This window comes from Hemiscyllium ocellatum, chromosome 4 (genome assembly GCF_020745735.1).
Source record: "Hemiscyllium ocellatum isolate sHemOce1 chromosome 4, sHemOce1.pat.X.cur, whole genome shotgun sequence".
Taxonomy (NCBI): domain Eukaryota; kingdom Metazoa; phylum Chordata; class Chondrichthyes; order Orectolobiformes; family Hemiscylliidae; genus Hemiscyllium; species Hemiscyllium ocellatum.
In genome coordinates, this window is record NC_083404.1 from 80,521,795 (window position 1) to 80,539,237 (window position 17,443).

General features: G+C 39.9%; 1 protein-coding gene across 2 annotated transcripts in view; it reads right to left on the minus strand.

Annotated features, from left to right (window-relative positions):
* Positions 1-16,662, minus strand: part of LOC132815428 (chloride channel protein C-like) — a 126,781-nt gene extending 110,119 nt beyond the window's left edge. For both annotated transcript variants that reach the window (XM_060824353.1, XM_060824352.1), the window contains exons 1-4: positions 16,259-16,662; positions 3,804-3,933; positions 2,403-2,483; positions 1,549-1,724 (exon numbers count right to left, since the gene is read on the minus strand). In XM_060824353.1, coding sequence (XP_060680336.1) covers positions 1,549-1,724; positions 2,403-2,483; positions 3,804-3,933; positions 16,259-16,500 — 629 coding nt within the window. In that variant the 5' untranslated portion in view covers positions 16,501-16,662. The remainder of the gene's footprint in view (positions 1-1,548; positions 1,725-2,402; positions 2,484-3,803; positions 3,934-16,258) is intronic.
* Positions 16,663-17,443: the final 781 nt, after the last annotated feature.

Below are 17,443 nucleotides of genomic sequence, written 5' to 3' on the forward strand. Positions count from 1 at the left end.
AGTTTGTATTTGTGTGACTTACGCATTTGATTGCAGAACAGTCTGCATCAACAAATACTAATAAGCCAATGTATTTTTCAATGTTTTTGTTCAAAACACGTGGCATGGAAATATCTCATCTTGTTGCGTGTGTATAGTTTTATTTATTCAGATTCTTTGTTTTGAACACAAAAACGCCAAGGTAAGAGATGTCAGATATGGGAAATGCAACTTTGTTTCACTTATGGCATCCAGTATGGACATCAGAAATTATCCAAATTAGCACTGTGTACCTTTCTCAAGTAAAAGTTCCTTTTACAACATCCCAACAATATTCTTTGGCTACTTCTTCATGCACCCCTTCCCCACAAAAATCACAAACCATCTTTAAAACCTATTCTTGATTTGTTGAATTAAGTTAAACACTTTCACTTTCAAAAACATAGTACCTTTTGCAGAGCCCAGGGTGCGCTTGTTCCCAAACAATTCTAATGTTCTGATTTCCTCCTCTAGCTATCAAAAAGAGGAGATATACAATCTCAATCATTTTAAAGTGATATTTACAATTATTTATGGTCATAGATCAATTTTTCAATCTGATATAATTAAACATTTTTATGGTTTTGAAGTGGCTGCTTTGTGTGGATTTATCAGGTCGTGTGTTGGCTTGTGCATGGTGATGCTGCTACTTTCAGATGAAACTGAAGTAGTTTTACAAGTAGAATAAGCAAAGGTTTACTAAACACACATTAGTAGGTGGCACGGTGGCACAGTGGTTAGCACTGCTGCCTCACAGCGCCTGAGACAATTCCCACCTTAGGTGACTGACTGTGTGGAGTTTGCACGTTCTCCCCGTGTCAGCGTGGGTTTCCTCCGGGTGCTCCGGTTTTCTCCCACAGTCCAAAGATGTGCGGGTCAGGTGAATTGGCCATGCTAAATTGCCCGTAGTGTTAGGTAATGGGGTAAATGTAGGGGTATGGGTGGGTTTCGCTTCGGCGGGTCGGTGTGCACTTGTTGGGCCAAAGGGCCTGTTTCCACACTGTAAGTCTAATCTAATCTAATAATACATTAAAAACATGCATCTACTAACCAACCAAGTTGTCAGATTCCTACTGGAGATGAGAGTGCATTCATGAACTAGTAAAATGGGAAAGTTAGTACTAATGTTCAGTTGAGACTGCCCAAATGTAGATTCTATCAAGTTGCATGAGGAAAATATCTTGGTTAATTGTGTTTAGCAAAAAGATCTGTGCAGTTTTCAACCTTTTTAAGTATTTCCTGTGACTTATTAACTTGTGTTACTATTCTTGCCATTATTTCCACTGAACTCTCACAGGGTTTGTTACATTCCTGTTTTTGAGAGCTTTTGCTGTAGGTTTGAAGAATTTAATTCGGAACTGGAATTAGACATTTTGTGTTCTCTCCCAGCTATCAGAAAGAGGAGACACACAATCTCTCAATTATTTCAAAACTGATAGTTACAATAATTAATTATGTCTGATGCAATTATACATGTTTATTGTTTCAACTCAGTAGTTTGCAATTTAAGCTCAGTAATGAACTACTTACCCCATATGAATCATTGGTCCTTCTGGCCCACAAAATAGCCCAGAGGCTACCGCTAATACACAAGACACCAAGGTCCCAATCAGTGTTTTTATATGAAAGATACCTTGGATTGAGGCACCATTCAGAAAACCAATCACTTCTGGAAGGCCACTTGGCATACCTGAAGGACATAAGATCTGGGAATACCAAAAATAGTGTCAGTTTGTGTGAATTACACAGGAATTCTTTAAAGCTGCACAACTGTGATTTTAGCTAAATTTTGCATTCTGATTATTCAAAATTTTGAGGTTATTCAAAACACTGATAACAGAACAAGTGTAAAAGAATGGTGGCCAAATGATTATACTATCACTTCTATATTGCAAAGTTCCCAGAGCGTTTTTGAATCCTTGCAGTGGTCACATTTTTAAACAATGTGTTAAAGTTTTACAAAAAACAAATGTTCACCAATATAATTCTCTGATGACAATTAGACAGACAGACCTTGCTGTGGATCATTATATCCAGCTTTGTTAAAGGTAGAGTAACTTGCTCAGTGGGTAACTATGAAACTCCCCAAGTGTTAAAAGTTTAACTATTTCAGTGATTCCTTCAAAACCTAGCATTAAATTATATTATATGCCTTACATGGGCCACACAAAATCAGCCTTCCCCTCGCCTTGACCCAGATGCATGTACTGTTTCAAGTGTCTCTATCTACAATATGCACCCATCCCCGTTTGCTATTATGTCATAGCAAGAAATAAATTTAATAGAATTATCAGTCACCAACAGTGCAACATCTACATTAAATATCATGTTTCAATCATTTGAACCATTATTTTTATGGAAAATTACATCATAGCATTTCTCACCAGCACTGTTCCAGATGAGAGTGTGACCATTGCCAATCCAATTCCAACTAGGCAGATCCATGTGAGGAAAAACTGATTATTCTGTACAAGCAAACAAAAAGCTCAAATTTTCAAGTTATCCGATCAGAGCCATTTTTGTTTAGTTGATCTTATGTCAAGGCAGTGATAGTGGGTAGGAGTTCTATGTCAATGTCCCTTCAAGAACTCAGTGTTATAAGCCCAGCTGATGTTACCGGACAAGTCAGATTCAAGACTGAATTGAAACCAAGGCTGACAGATCATATTGTTTTTTCTTTGCTTTTAAGGAGATGACATTTCACTGAAATGTGCGCAGATAATGTTGCAGACTTAGGTTTAACAATACAACAGATGTTTATTACACAGAAGAAATTAAGATAAAATAGAACAAACAAAACTATCTACATATAAACATTTAAATAGTAAAGTACAATCCAATTATTCCCAAGAATACTCCTTTACAGTGCTCACAGCAGAAAGAATTCTCTTCTCATTCATGCATTTCAGAACTTAATTTAACTATATTTTCAAGCAGCTGTCTTGAAAATCTGATAGATTCTTCCCAGAAGCACATATAACTGAGCTTTGACTTTCTCAGCTTCAAGTAAACCTTCATGGTTTAAAACAAACACTCTTGGACTGTAACTTTTAAACTAAGCTCCTTATATTGATGAAACCACTTTCTTAACAGTCCTAAATCACCTTTCTTTCTCAGGAACAACATCCAGCTTCAAAGTAAGAAGCTTTTCATTTCAAGTTATGGCAAACCCAGAATCTTCTATTTGAAAGCCTAATGCACTACACAGTTTACTTTGCTCTCTTGTAAACCCTCCCAATTACTCTTCAGAAAGTCTCTTTCTTTAATACTAGATTTTGAAAGAAGTCACCATGGCTACCAAAATGCTTATGAGTTAATCATTAAACCCCTTCAGATACACAGACCCATATGAGTTATTCAAAATCTAAATGTTGAAATGTATGTTCTTTACTGAGCTTTGTCAGTTTTGACCATTCTATCTGGCTCTAAACAGAAGTCAGGACTGCCTCTTCAGTGACAGGAAATTACAACAAGAGACAATCCAGATTCTATGTACCTCACTATACAATATTAATTAACAGTAGACCACTTAATTCTACTTGGCCAGAAATGGTACATGATGTGAGAAGAGTACTAAATGTATTTGATATATATAATGACAAAAGTAGGGTGTTTTAGAGAGAAATAATTTATATGTTGTTACTTAAACTAGAAAATTAGAGGACACAATGTAATTTTCAACTTTGTAGTGGCATAATTGAAGAACTAAACAAAATTTAATTAGTAGCAAAATAGGAAGAATTTCTAAAGTAATTTCATTACATCAATTATTTTGTGTTCCTTACCTGTATATAATGTAGAATAAGCTTCCATTTCAATTTGACGAGAGTATCAATTGTCTGATTTACCAAGAATCCCAGAATCCCAATTGATATTCCAATGAGTCCCATCATGAACCAATAGTCCCAGTCTGACCTGGAAGAGGGTAGAAAATATTTGTGTGAATCTTTTTAATTTAAGAAGGTAATTAAGAACAAAATTGTATATACAACCCATTGAAGATATTTCAACATTCAAATATTGTTGATTTTAACCCAATTATTTTATCTACTTTTGTTCTATCTTTCAGATGCCACTAGCTAACAAAAATCTATTGACCTTAATCTTGAACTGAGAAATATAGGAACTGATGTAGGCCACTTAGCTGCTCAAGTCTATTTCATTAATTTATGTGAGCATTGGTGCTGTTATCTCATTTACCTTGATACAGGGTAGGTCTATGATTTGTCACCTTAATGGCTGTCTTTGCATTCAGCAGGGAACTAAGTAGTGTGCATTTATAACACATGGTACAACCAGCCTTCTATTCTTAACGACAATCTATCCCTTTGAAAGAGAAGTTGCACTGAATTTCAGGACGATGCTGCTGATTTGCTATAATTTGAACTGAGAAAAAAAAAGAGGTATTTCAATAGAAAGAGAAGTCCAGTTGCATAGAGGTAAAACAGACACACACATACACAAAGGTAGAGGAGGGGAAGGCTGCTGTCTCTCTGCTGAATTCACTTTGGGAAAATAACGTCCATTTTGGGGTTAGCTCTTGAAGCAAAGAGAAAATGTGAAATGTTAAGGCAGCTGTCAGTCTGTCAGATGTCACCAAACACCAGCAAATGTCTCTGATCTCCTTTGTCATTGCAACTTGCTCAGGATACACATTGTTGAGAATACTTCAAAATTCTTTTAAGAAGGACAATCAGAGGAAATAGATGGTGTGACACCTTGCAAAATGTCCATATTACAGAGGAGGAAGTGCTGGATGTCTTGGAACCCATAAAGGTAGATAAATCCCCAGGACCTGATCAGGTGTACCCTAGACCTCTGTAGGAAGCTAGAGAAGTGATAGTCACAGGTGAGGTGTCAGAAGACTGGAGGTTGTCTAACGTGATGCTACTGTCCAAGGAGGGTGGTAAGGACAAGCCAGGGAACCACGGACCAGTAAGTCTGATGTCGGTGGTGGGCAAATTGTTGGAGGGAATCCTAAGGGACAGGATGTACATGTATTTGGAAAGGCAAGGACTGAATAGGGATAGCCAACATGGCTTTGTGCGTGGGAAATCATGTCTCACAAACTTGATTGAGTTTTTTGAAGAAATGAAAAAGAGGGTTGATGAGGGCAGAGCGGTAGATGTGATCTATATGGACTTCAGTAAGGCGTTCGACAGGGTTCCCCATGGGAGATTGATTAGCAAGGTTAGATCTCAGGGAATACAGGGAGAACTAGCCACTTGGATACAGAACTGGCTCAAAGATGGTGGAGCATTGTTTTTCAGACTGGAGGCCTGTGACCAGTGGAGTGTCACAAGGATCGATGCTGGGTCCTCTACTTTTTGTCATTTACATAAATGATTTGGATGTGAGCATAAAAGGTACAGTTAGTAACTTTGCAGTTGACACCAAAATTGGAGTGTAGTGGACAGCAAAGAGGGATACCTCAGATTGCAACAGGATCTTGACCAGATGGGCCAATGGGCTGAGAAGTGGCAGATGGAGTGTAATTCAGATAAATGCATTTTGGGAAAGCAAATCTTAGCAGGACTTATACACTTAATGGTAAGGTCCTAGGCAGTGTTGCTGAACAAAGAGACCTTGGAGTGCAGGTTCATAGCTCCTTGAAAGTGGAGTCGCAGGTAGATAGGATAGTGAAGAAGGCATTTGGTATGCTTTCTTTTATTGGTCAGAGTATTGAGTACAGTAGTTAGGAGGTCATGTTGCGGCTATACAGGACATTGGTTAGGCCACTGTTGGAATATTGCGTGCAAATCTGGTCTCCTTCATATCAGAAAGATGTTGTGAAACTTGAAAGGGTTCAGAAAAGAGTTACAAGGATGTTGCCAGGGTTGGAGGACTTGAGCTATAGGGAGAGGCTGAACAGGCTGGGACTGTTTTCCCTGGAACATCGGAGGCTGAGGTGTGACCTTATAGAGATTTACAAAATTATGAGCGGCATGGATAGGGTAAATAGACAAAATATTTTCCCTGGAGTTGGGGAGTCCAGAACTAGAGGGCATAGGTTTAGGGTGAGAGGGGAAAGATGTAAAAGAGACCTAAGGGGCAACTTTTTCACACAGAGGGTGGTACATGTATGGAATGAGCTGCCAGAGGAAGTGGTGGAGGCTGGTACAATTGCAACATTTAAGAGGCATTTGGATGGGTATATGAATAGGAAGGGTTTGAAGGGATATGGGCCGGGTGTTGGCAGGTGGGACTAGATTGGGTTGGGATATCTGGTCGGCATGGATGGGTTGGACCAAACGGTCTGTTTCCATGCTGTGCATCTCTACAACTCTATCTATGACTCTAAGCAGGACAGCTGGGCTGGAAAGGTCTTTTCCTTCCTCAGGCTAGCATCAAAAAAAGATTCAAACAATCTCCAAAGCAGAAGCTGCAACTCAATAGGCAGACACCCAGGAAAAGGTGTCTGCAGTAAACAAACATCTATCACAAGGCATGTGACATTTGAGATATGAGCTGTTAAAACAAGTTCAACTGTCCTTTCATTGACCTCTACAACAAGAGAGCATCTATGCACATAATCTTTCAAGCCCTACCAACAAAAATGATAAAATATGAAGCTACCATAAAAGTCATATCTGTCATTATTCAACCAAGATAGTTAGAACTCATGCACATCATCCACATATTCCACCTTACTCTCACATGCCTACAAACAGCAATAGTCTTACAGAGAAACAGAAAATAGGAGCAGAGATTAGCAATTTAGTCCTTTGAGCCTGTTCCAACCTTTCATTATTATCATGGCTAATCATCTAACTCAATACCCTGTTTCCACTTTCTCCCTAAAGCTTTTATTCCCTTTAGCACTAAGAACTATATACAAATCCTTGAAAACATCAAATGTTTTGAAATCAACTGCTTTTTGTAGCAGAGAATTCCACAGGCTTTCCACTCTCTGGGTGAAGAAATTTCTCTTTATCTCAGTCCTAAATGTCCTACCTCATATCCTTAGACTGTGATCCATGATTCTGGACTCTCTAGTCATTGGAAACATCCTTCCTGTCTTTTTACTCTATCTTGTCCTGTTAGAACTTTATAGGTTTCTGTGAGATACCCCCTCATTCTTCAAAATTCCAGTGAATACACTCCTAACCAATTTTAATATGTAGGTCCTGTAATTCCATAAATCCGCCTGACAAAGCGTCATTGCACTCCCTCCATACCCAGAACATTCATACACAGATATGGAGACCAAAACTGCGCACAATAAGGTTGCACTAAGGTCCTGTACAATTGCAGCAAGACATCTCTGTATTGAATCCTCTCGCTATGAAGACCAACGTACCATTTGCTTTCTTCACTGTCTGCTGACCTGTATACCTACCTTCAACGACTGGTGTACAAGGACCACCCAGGTCTTGCTGCACCTTCCTCTTTCTCAATCTAGGTAAAAAAGTTCCAAACAGCAGCAGCTCAGCACATGACACCAGACCCAAGTACAAAAACTGTCCTGCATTGCTTCAGCCTCCAGTCTGCTCCTTACCAGCATTCTGCAACAACAAGGTATATGCGAGAGCAGGATCAAATTACTGCAGATGCTGAAACCTATACTGAAAACAAAAAATCCTGGAAGTCACAGCGAGTCAGATTGCATTCATGGAGAGAAAGCAAGCTAATGTTTTGAGTGTCAATGATTTTTTATCAGGAAGGCAGATAATTATGTGAATGCTGCCAAATTCGTTTGGTAAGCATTATGGGGTTGTCAATAAGTAGGAGCCTGACATAGGTATCCTTATTATCCAGATGTTCCAAGGCTAGGGAAATGCCATCCACTGTGGACCTGTTTCACTGGTTGGCAAATTGCTAGGGACTGACGCAGGCTCGGAGGTTAGAGTTGATGTGGGCCATGACTAATCTCTTGAAGCATTTCATCATATGGAGTTCAGGACCACCAGACTGTAGTGGTTGAGGCATACTGCATGCGTTTTCTTTGGTACTGTAATGATGGTCGTTTTCTTGAAGGATTTTGACCCAGTGACAATAAAGAAACAATCTCAATAAAGGTACAGCCAGGATAATGTGCGATTTGGTAGGGAATTTGCAGGTTGTGGTGTTCCCACGCATCTGCTGCCCTTTTCCTTCTAGATGATAGAGATTACACATTTGAAAGGTGCTGTCAAAGGAGTCCTGTTGAGTTGCTACAGTGCATCTACTTTAGGGTATTTATTCCTGCCATTGTGTGCATCATTCAGGAGCAGAGAAGAAAGAGGTAGTCGTGGCCACTGAAAGTGAGGGGTTGGCAGCTTCAGATTTCGGAGTAGTGAGAAGGCAGGCAGAGCTGGTTAGTGAGAGCAGCAGGAAAAGAGAGACCATTGACAGAGCTGGAAGCTGTGCAAACATGGCCAGCTAAAGTAACAGGGAAAAACGAGAGAGAAGCTTCAGATTTGGGAACAGGGAGGAGACAGACAGCTCCAAAGACCTGAAAGGTAAACTTTATTTCTCTCTGTCCACTGACACTACTGGACAGACTGAGATTATCTGTTTTTTTCACCAGAGATCTCCAGCATCCATAGAAGTTTGTTTTTATTTGAGGACAGAGTTAGATCTGGGCAGTTAAAGTATTGAGAGAGGGAAGGCCCAGAAACTAGAGGGTGAAAAGTGACATCAGGAATTTAAAGTGATGCGAGCACAGGAGGAAGATTTGATTGGTGTGTGTTGAAGCATGCAGCCTGCTCTAGTCTTTGAGGATCTACAGGAGCTGGTTGATATAGAGCAGACTCTCTGTTTCAAAAGTGACCGATAGTCAACCCATAAGCAAGATTCTAGCTTGGCTCCGAGGATAAGGGCAAAGGGTAATTAGAGACTGTGTGTGAGAGAGTGCATGTCCCAGTGTTTGTCCATCTATACAGCTGAACCTGGTCTCTAACTGTCTCAGTCATACATGCCATTGGACAAAGGCATGGTTCCACTAGGACCATGCTTTGGTTAGTGAACAACAGTCACCCTATTTTAAGGGCCCACAAATGGACATCTTCCAGCAACACCCCCAACATAACACTTAGAAACTGGAACCATCAGCACCATCATGGACAACCCCAATGAGACCAGGTGTGAATGACACACCGCTATAATAGCCCTGAAATCAAGTGCCATGACTTTTCTCATTGCTGCCCTAAAGGAGACACAGCAGACAGGAAAAGCTCAGCTCAAAAAATCAAGCATTGAATATGCCTTCTCTGAGTAAGTCTGAGGGAAAACACTGAATCCATGGGATTTCTTTTACAATAAATAAATGAACTGAATGACTGTTTGTGTGAGCTTTCCTGAGGGATAAATAAATCCAGAAACAGTGCACCACAGTCATTAATACATGCACACCAACTCTAGAAGCGATGGATGAGACCAACAAAGTATTCTACTCAAGCTTTGGTCAGTTATTGTCCCTTGTCCCAAGGAGAGACAAGTTGATTGCCTTTGGTGATTTCAATGCCGGAATTGAGAGGGGCATAATTCCCTGGAAAATGTGATTAGTAAGGAAGGTGAAGGGAAGGCAAATAGTGATGGTGTCCTCTTCCAGATAAAATGCCTAGACTATTGCTTGCTTCCACTGATTGCATTCCAAAGCATGCTACCCTTCATTATCTCAGCACAACCCTAGCCCCACAAGAGATTAGAAAGGCCTTCCAACACCTGAGAACTAACAAAGCCAATGTAGCAGATGGAATCTCTGCCACAATACTGAAAAATGACAGAGAAACCTTACAATGGCACAGGTAAATGAAAAGCACATCCAGTGGATCTCCAAGATGCTGTAATTATGACCATCTTCAAGAAAAGAGGTAAGACTGATTCTGATACCATAGAAATATAGAAAATAGGTGCAGGCGTAAGCTGTTCAGCCTTTTGAGCTTGCTCCTCCATAATCATGGCTGACCATCCAGCTCAGACCAGTTCCTACTTTCTCTCCATACCTTTAGTCCTAAGTGATATAACACACATCCTTAGAGAATGATCCCTGGTGTTCTAGACTTCCCGGTCATCAGAAATATCCTTCCAATATTTATGCTGAATAGTCATGTTCGAATTTTATAGATTTCTTTGAGGTCATCCCTCATTTTTCTAAACTCCAGTAAATATAGACCTCACCAATACAGTCTCTTTTAAACCTCCAACCCTGTTATCCCAGGAATCAAGCTAGAATATCCTTTCCCAGATAAGGAAACTAGAAATGCACACAATATTCCAGGTACAAACATACCAAGACCCTGTACAATTGCTACAAGACTCACAGTTCCTTTACTCAAATTGTCTTGCTATGAAGGCCAACATATCATTTGTATCAACAAAAATAGAAATTGCTGGAGAAACTCACCAAGTCTGGCAGCATCCATGGAGAGAAAGCAAATTTGATATTTTGAATCCAGCCATCCTTCTTCAGCAAAAGGGTTCTGAGTTTCTCCAGCAATTTCTGTTTTTGTCTCAGATTTACAACATTTATAGTGCCTTTGGCTTTTATTCTATTTTTATTTCAGGTCTTCATTATCATTAGTTATTTCTTCTATTTTACCACTTGCATTCTTCACCGCCTGCTGCACCTGAATGCGTACTTTCAACCACTGATTTAGAAGGAGACCCAGCTTTCATTGTACCTCTCCCTTTCCTAACCTATCACCATTGAGATAATAATCTGTCTTCCTGCTTTGCTAACAAAGTGAGCATAATCAGAGCAGGTTTGTTTTTCCACACTGGCTGAGGTCTCCAAGGAAGATTAGTACAATCAGGAAGAATTGATCATATCCAGAATGAGGCACAGCCCAAGTGAATGCATATTTCTGAAAATTTGGAGCAGCATGGGAATTCGGTGCAGAGGGGAATAGATGTGTTTTGCTACTTTTTTTGGCTCATAGGTTTCTTTTAATTGGATAAATTAAAGACCGGGATTGGTAGCCCAGTACATAGCATAGAGTGTCAACAGAGGAAAGCTGTAAATTTGTTGTTTCACTCCTTTATTATGAGATTCTTTCAGACTAAAGATAAATAGGACAAATATTTTATCAACTAAAGACTAAAAGACCAATAGGAAATTTGTTTTTAAAAATTAAGAACGAGGCAAGTAAAATAGAGATGCCAGGCCAGGCAATGTGTTGTACCTACATGATGTGGGAGCTGTTCTAATGAGACAGGGTCCACTTGAATCATTCTAAAGTCACTGTCCTGGCAAAACACATTAATGCTATTAAACTAAATACTGCGAAGGTGGGTTCAGTCACATAGAAAATTAGGGCAGAATGTGTGACGGTCATATTGCACCAAGGAAGCGTAGAAGTGGATGAAAATTTATAATAGAACAAACTTAAAGGCTTTGCATCTAATGCGCAACCATTTGGAATAAGGTAGATGAACTAACAGTGAAAATAGGGTAGATTAATGTGGTCTCATAGCCATTACTCAAACATTATTATGAGGAAATCAAAATGGAAACTTAACATTCAGGGATATTTGAACTTTCAGAAAGACATAAGGTGGTAGGGTAGCACTGTTAATCTGAGATGAAATGAGGCCAATTGTGAGTGAAAATCTAGGCTCAGATGATGTAGGGAACCATTTGGGCCAAGGTAAAAAAACAGAAAGGGAAAGAAGACATTGCTAGGAATAGTTTAGAGATCCCCAAATGATAGCCACTCTGTAGTAAAGGCTATAAATCAACAAATAATATGAGCATGTGAAAAAAATAGAGCAATAATTATGGGTGACTTAAATCTTCATGTTACTTGGGTTAATCAAGTTGGACAGCATAACTATAACAACAAATTCATAGAGTGCACTCGGGATAGTTTCCCAGAGCAATATATCATGGTGCCTACAAGGGAGCAGGCTATCTTGGATCTGGCAATGAGTAATGAGACAGGTTTAATAAATTACCTCAGAGAGTAAAAGATCCTCTAGGAATTCCAGAATGAGACACTTGAGTCAGAAACAACTGTGTTTAATTTAAATAAATGGAATTACAATGAAATTAGGATCGAGTTAGCGAAAGTGAACTGGGCAGATAGATTAGCAGAATGACAGTAAGCAAACAGTAGCAGACATTTAAGGAAGTAATTCATGACTCTCAGGAAAAATACATTCCAAAAAGAAGAAAAGATTCTAAGAGAGGGATGAAGCAACTATGACTAACTAAGGAAGTTAAGGAGAATATAAAATTAAAAGAAAAAGCATTTTAGAAAGCAAATATTGGTGACACCCCAAAAGACTGGGACAAATTCAGAATCCAGCATGGGAGGACTGATAAAGGGAGAGAATATAAGCGCAAACTAGAGAGAAATATAAAAATGAAAAAAAAAATCTTCTTTCAGCATATAAAAAAGATGACAGAGGTGAATGGAACATATGCATCTTAGAAAATGAATCTTGGGAGACAGTTTTGGGGAACAAGTAAATGACATGGAGTTAAACAGATACTTTACATCACTCTTTACAGAGGAAGACACTGCCAACATCACATTAATACTAAAAAATACAGGAGGTGGGATGAAGTATCATCACCATCATTATCAGATAAACTAATGAAGTTAGGCACAGAAGTACCCTGGCCCTGAATGGCTTATATCTGAGGGTCGAGATGCTGGAAAAGCACAGCAGGTCAGGCAGCATCTGAAGAGCAGGAGAATTGACCTTTTGGGCATAAGCCCTTCATCAGGAATGAAGCTTGTGGGTCAGGGCTGAGAGATAAATGGGAGTAGGGTGCGGTTGGGGGTTGGTAGCTGGGAAGCAATAAGTGGATGAAGGTGAGGGAGAAGATGATAGGTCAGAGGGGGCAGTGATGGACAGGTCTGGAGGACGGTGCCGATTTGGAAGCTTGTGACTGGGATAATGTGGGGGAGGGGAAATAAGGAAGCTGTTAAAATCCACATTGATTCCGTGTGATTGCAAGGACCCAAGTGGAATATGAAGGGTCCCTCCTCCAGGCATCGGGTGGTAACATTTTGGGGGTGGAGGAGGCCCAGGACCTGCATGTCCTCGATGGATTGGGAGGGAAGTTGAAATATTTAGCTATGGGGCAGTGGGCTTTGTGGGTGTAGGTGTCTCAGAGATGTTCTCTGAAATGATCTGCAAGATGGCATCCTGTCTCACTGATATAGAGGAGATCTCACTGGGTGCAATGATTGCAATTGATGACATTGGCACAGGTACAGGTAAATTTCTGACAGATGTGCAAGGATCCCTTGGGGTCTTGGATGGAGGTGAGGGGAGTGGTATGGGTGCAGGTTTTGCACTTCCTCCGGAGGCAGGGAAAGGTGCCAGGAGTGGGGTGTGGGCTGTTGGGGACTGTGGACCTGATGAAGGAGTCACGGAGGGAATGGTCTTTTGAAACACTGATAGGGGTGGGGATGGAAACTTGTCTCTGGTGGTGGGGTCAGTTTGGAGGTGGTGGAAGTGGCAGAAGGTGATGCGTTGTATATGGATGTCGGTGGGGTGGAAGGTGAGGATCAGGGGGATTCTGTCCCTGTTGCTTTGGGAAGGGTGGGGTTCAAGGCCGGTGGTGCATGAAGTGGAGGAGATGCGTTGGAGGTCATTGGTTGTAATTTCAGCATCTGCAGTCCTCACTTTCTCCCTATATCCTAGGATTCTAGAAAAAGTAGCTACAGAAATTCAAGGTGCATTGGTTGTAATCTTTCAAAAATCAATGAATTCTGGAGAAGACTTGCAAACTGCTAATGTGACACTCTTTTACAAAGAGGGAAGAAGGCAAAAAGCAGGTAAACATAGGCTAAATAGTCTAACATCTATTGTTGGAAAAGTATTAGAATCAATTATTATGGGCAGCATAGTGGCACAGTGGTTGGCATTGCTGCCTTACTGCACTAGGGATTCAGGTTGGAATCCAGCCTTGGGCAATTGTGGGGAATTTGCACCTTCTCCCAGTGTCTCCATGGGTTCCTACTGGCTGCTCTGGTTTCCCCCACAGTCCAAAGATACACAGGACAAGTGGATTGGCCACGCTAAATTGCCCCGTAGCATCCAGGGATGTGGAGGCTCGGTAGATTAGCCATGGTAAATGCAGGCCTGCAGGAATGGGATTTATCTGGGTGGGATGCTGTTTGGAGGCTTGGTGCAGACTCGATGGGCCACATGGCCTCTATCTGCCCCATAGGGTTCTATGATTAAGAAAATAATCACAGAACATTGGGAAAATCATAGTCTAATCAAGCAGAGTCAGCATGGTTTCATGAAAGGGAAATCATGTCTGACTAGGTTATTAGAAGTCTTTGAGGGTGTCTTAACCAAAGTAGATAGTGGCAAACCAGTAGATATCTTGCTGTTGGACTTCGATAAGGTGTTCAGCGAGGTACCTCACAAAAGGTTAAGTCATAAGATGTCAGACCCCACAATGTTAGAGATATATTGGATACAGAATTGGCTATGTGGCAGGAAAAAACGAGTGGGGATAAGAGTTTTTGTTTTGCAGGTTTCCACAGAGATCAGTGCTGGGGACTGCAACTGCTTACAACATAAATTAATAGCTTGGAGAAAGGAAATGAATATGTTGTAGCCAAATTTGCAGATGAACTAAAATAGGTGGAAAAGTACATTGTGAGTGGGACACAAAAAGTTTATACAGAGATATTGATAGGTGAAGTAAGTGGGCAAAAAGTTGGAAAATGGAGTATAATGTAGGAAAAGTGCAGTTGTTCATTTCGGAAGGCAAAAAGAACAGAGTATTACTTAAATGGAGAAAACTGCAGAAAGCTGCAACAGAAAGGAGCGCCAATCAAAAATCTGAGATGAGAAGGAATTTCTTCTGTTAGAGGATTGAGAGTCTTTGGCACTCCTTCCCACAGAGAGCTATGGGGGAAGAATACAATCAAGGCTGAGATAGTCATGGAATCAGGGACTATGGGGAAAGAGCATGAAAGTGGACGTGAGGAAAATTGGATCAGCCATGCTCGAGAGGCAAATGGTCTACTCCTGTTCTTATCTCTTATGGTCTTATGATCCTGCCTTATCAACCTCGCCTCTTGCCTGAGGTGTGGTGACCCTCAGTTTAAACTCAGAGAAATGTAATAACACCTCTGAACAGGTTGATTAGAAAATATCTATTCTGGGGATTGAAGGGCTCGTGTGGTGCCATGATAGTGTCTGTACTTGAGAAGGCTCAAGCTCAAGATTACAGGTTTTTTAAAATTCTACTGTTAAAACATCTGGCAATTCTTCAAAGTGGAGGCACTTAACAACATTCCAATTACTTTTGCAGCCATATTAGTTGCTCAGCCATAGTTTTTCTCAGAAGACTGTTAACCATCAAAAAGCCCATATGTTTCAGAATAATGTAACCTCTACTCACCACAACTCCACATTATCCTTTTACTAAACATCTGTCCTTAAACTCATTATACTCTGAACAAATGTAGTTACTTTTGGGAACAATCTCATCCCACAATGTATTTTTCCTTTTCCTTTTCTCATGTAAAAGTCACTGGCTTCTATTGGGATACCCTACTGGCACCAAGCACTCTCCAGAGATCTGGTATTTTACCTATTCTCTATGTGTACAATCAAAGAGTAAACATTGGTCAGCTATTGTAGCATGAAAGACATGCCCTTTGAGCCAATCCCGTCTTCGGTCGATGTCCATACAAGAAACATACATACACAGAGGCACTCAGCATTTGGTGCAGAAATGTGAGCAGATTAAAATGCACATTTTCCAGGAAGCTGTTCAGGCATGTCGTGAGAGTTCAAAGTCATAAGAGTTCAGGTTCATGTCCCACTCCAAGAACACAAAAATCAAGGCTGACAGTCCAGTGCATTACTAAAGGAGGTCTGAAACGAAGGTACCGACTTTGGGATGAGATATTAAACTGAAGGCCCACATTTCTGCTCTGCAGATATAAAAGATTCCATGGCATTATTTCAAAGAAGAGCATGGCAGTTATCCACTGTGCCTTAACCAAATTTATTCCTCATTCAACATTACAATGGAACCCAAACTATTTGGTCATTAAGACAGTGCTGTTTGTGGGAGTTTGCTGGGCCTAATTTGGTAATTCCACTTTATACAAAAGTAACTATACTTCAAAAATATTTTATTGGTTGTAAAGCACTTTGAAATATCCAGAAGTTTAAAAAGAAGTGCTGTATAAATATAATTTTTTTTTCAAAGGTACTACTCTAAAATTAGCCTTTGATTAGACTTTTAAAATGTGCTTAAATTCTTAAAACTTAAAATTACTGATCCTGTAATGAAAATATCCAAACAATAAGCAGAAATTGTGCTCATTACCTGTAAGGCTTTTCTCGCAACCATTTTTTATAAATATCACTGTGAGAAGGTAGGTAGTCCAGACTCTCATGTAATGCTAGGTTTTCTTGATCTTTCTGAGTGCACTTGACATTAGTTACGTTGTCCCCATTATTTCTATTTTGAACATGATGTTTACGTGTCACAGGTCTGCATTGTTGCAACAAGGGATGCTCTTCAGAATCCTTCCATTTCCTGGTTCCCTTGAAGTGCAGTGATGTCATTTAGCTCCAGTAGCTTTCAGACCCTGAGAAATCAGTGTCTCAAAAGTTAAAAAAGGAAGATTCTTGTTGGAAAAGCAAAGATCACTGACTGTTCAGTACCACGAAGATCCCAAAAGAGAAATGATTGTGGCTTTGGTGGATTCTTGCGACAAAGAGAGCTAACTGGAGAATGCTTCCACTATCCTGTTTTATCCAGGTCTGTTTACTGTCAGGAGATGTTGAGTCAACAGAGATTCAACCCAACTTAAGAGCAAAGATATTGGTAGATTTAAAAAAATCAGTTTTGTGCCTTATACCATCCATGATATGGAATTTTAGTAATTGATAAACCATAATCCATTTCAAACAATTATTCTACAACAACCCAAATATGACAATTTATAATGTAGGATCACCTCTCTATTAAGTTTTGAATACATTGTAATAACTGAGTTGTTTTACTCACTGTTGTTCGGTATTGCTGCAATAACTTATTGCCAAGCAGGAAGCCCAGATTTCTTTCATCTTCCATGCAATTTACTGTCCATTTAATATTCACCTCATTATATTGTTAGGTGGCTATCAACAACACCTAAAATGACTACTCTAATATTGGTCGAATATCTTCCTAGATTCTGTGATGTACAGGACATTCATCCCTGAAATATTCTCCTTCCTGGCTATGACAGGATATCTGGAATTGTTGGGTGGTTCAAAAAGCACAAAAGAACTGAGGAAAACCAAATTTCATGGGTGGAAATTGAATGGAAATAATTTTCACGTGGGTCTGCTGCAAAAAATATTCCTCACTTATCTATACACTGCCAATATACTGGAACCAATGAGGAAGTTGAACCTTTTTGTATTAATTAAGGTAAGTGGCAACACTTTATGGTGGGCAGTATAATTTTTGGTGCTGGTCATATGTGTATATATTTTAAGAAAATTTTTATTGAAACAGCAA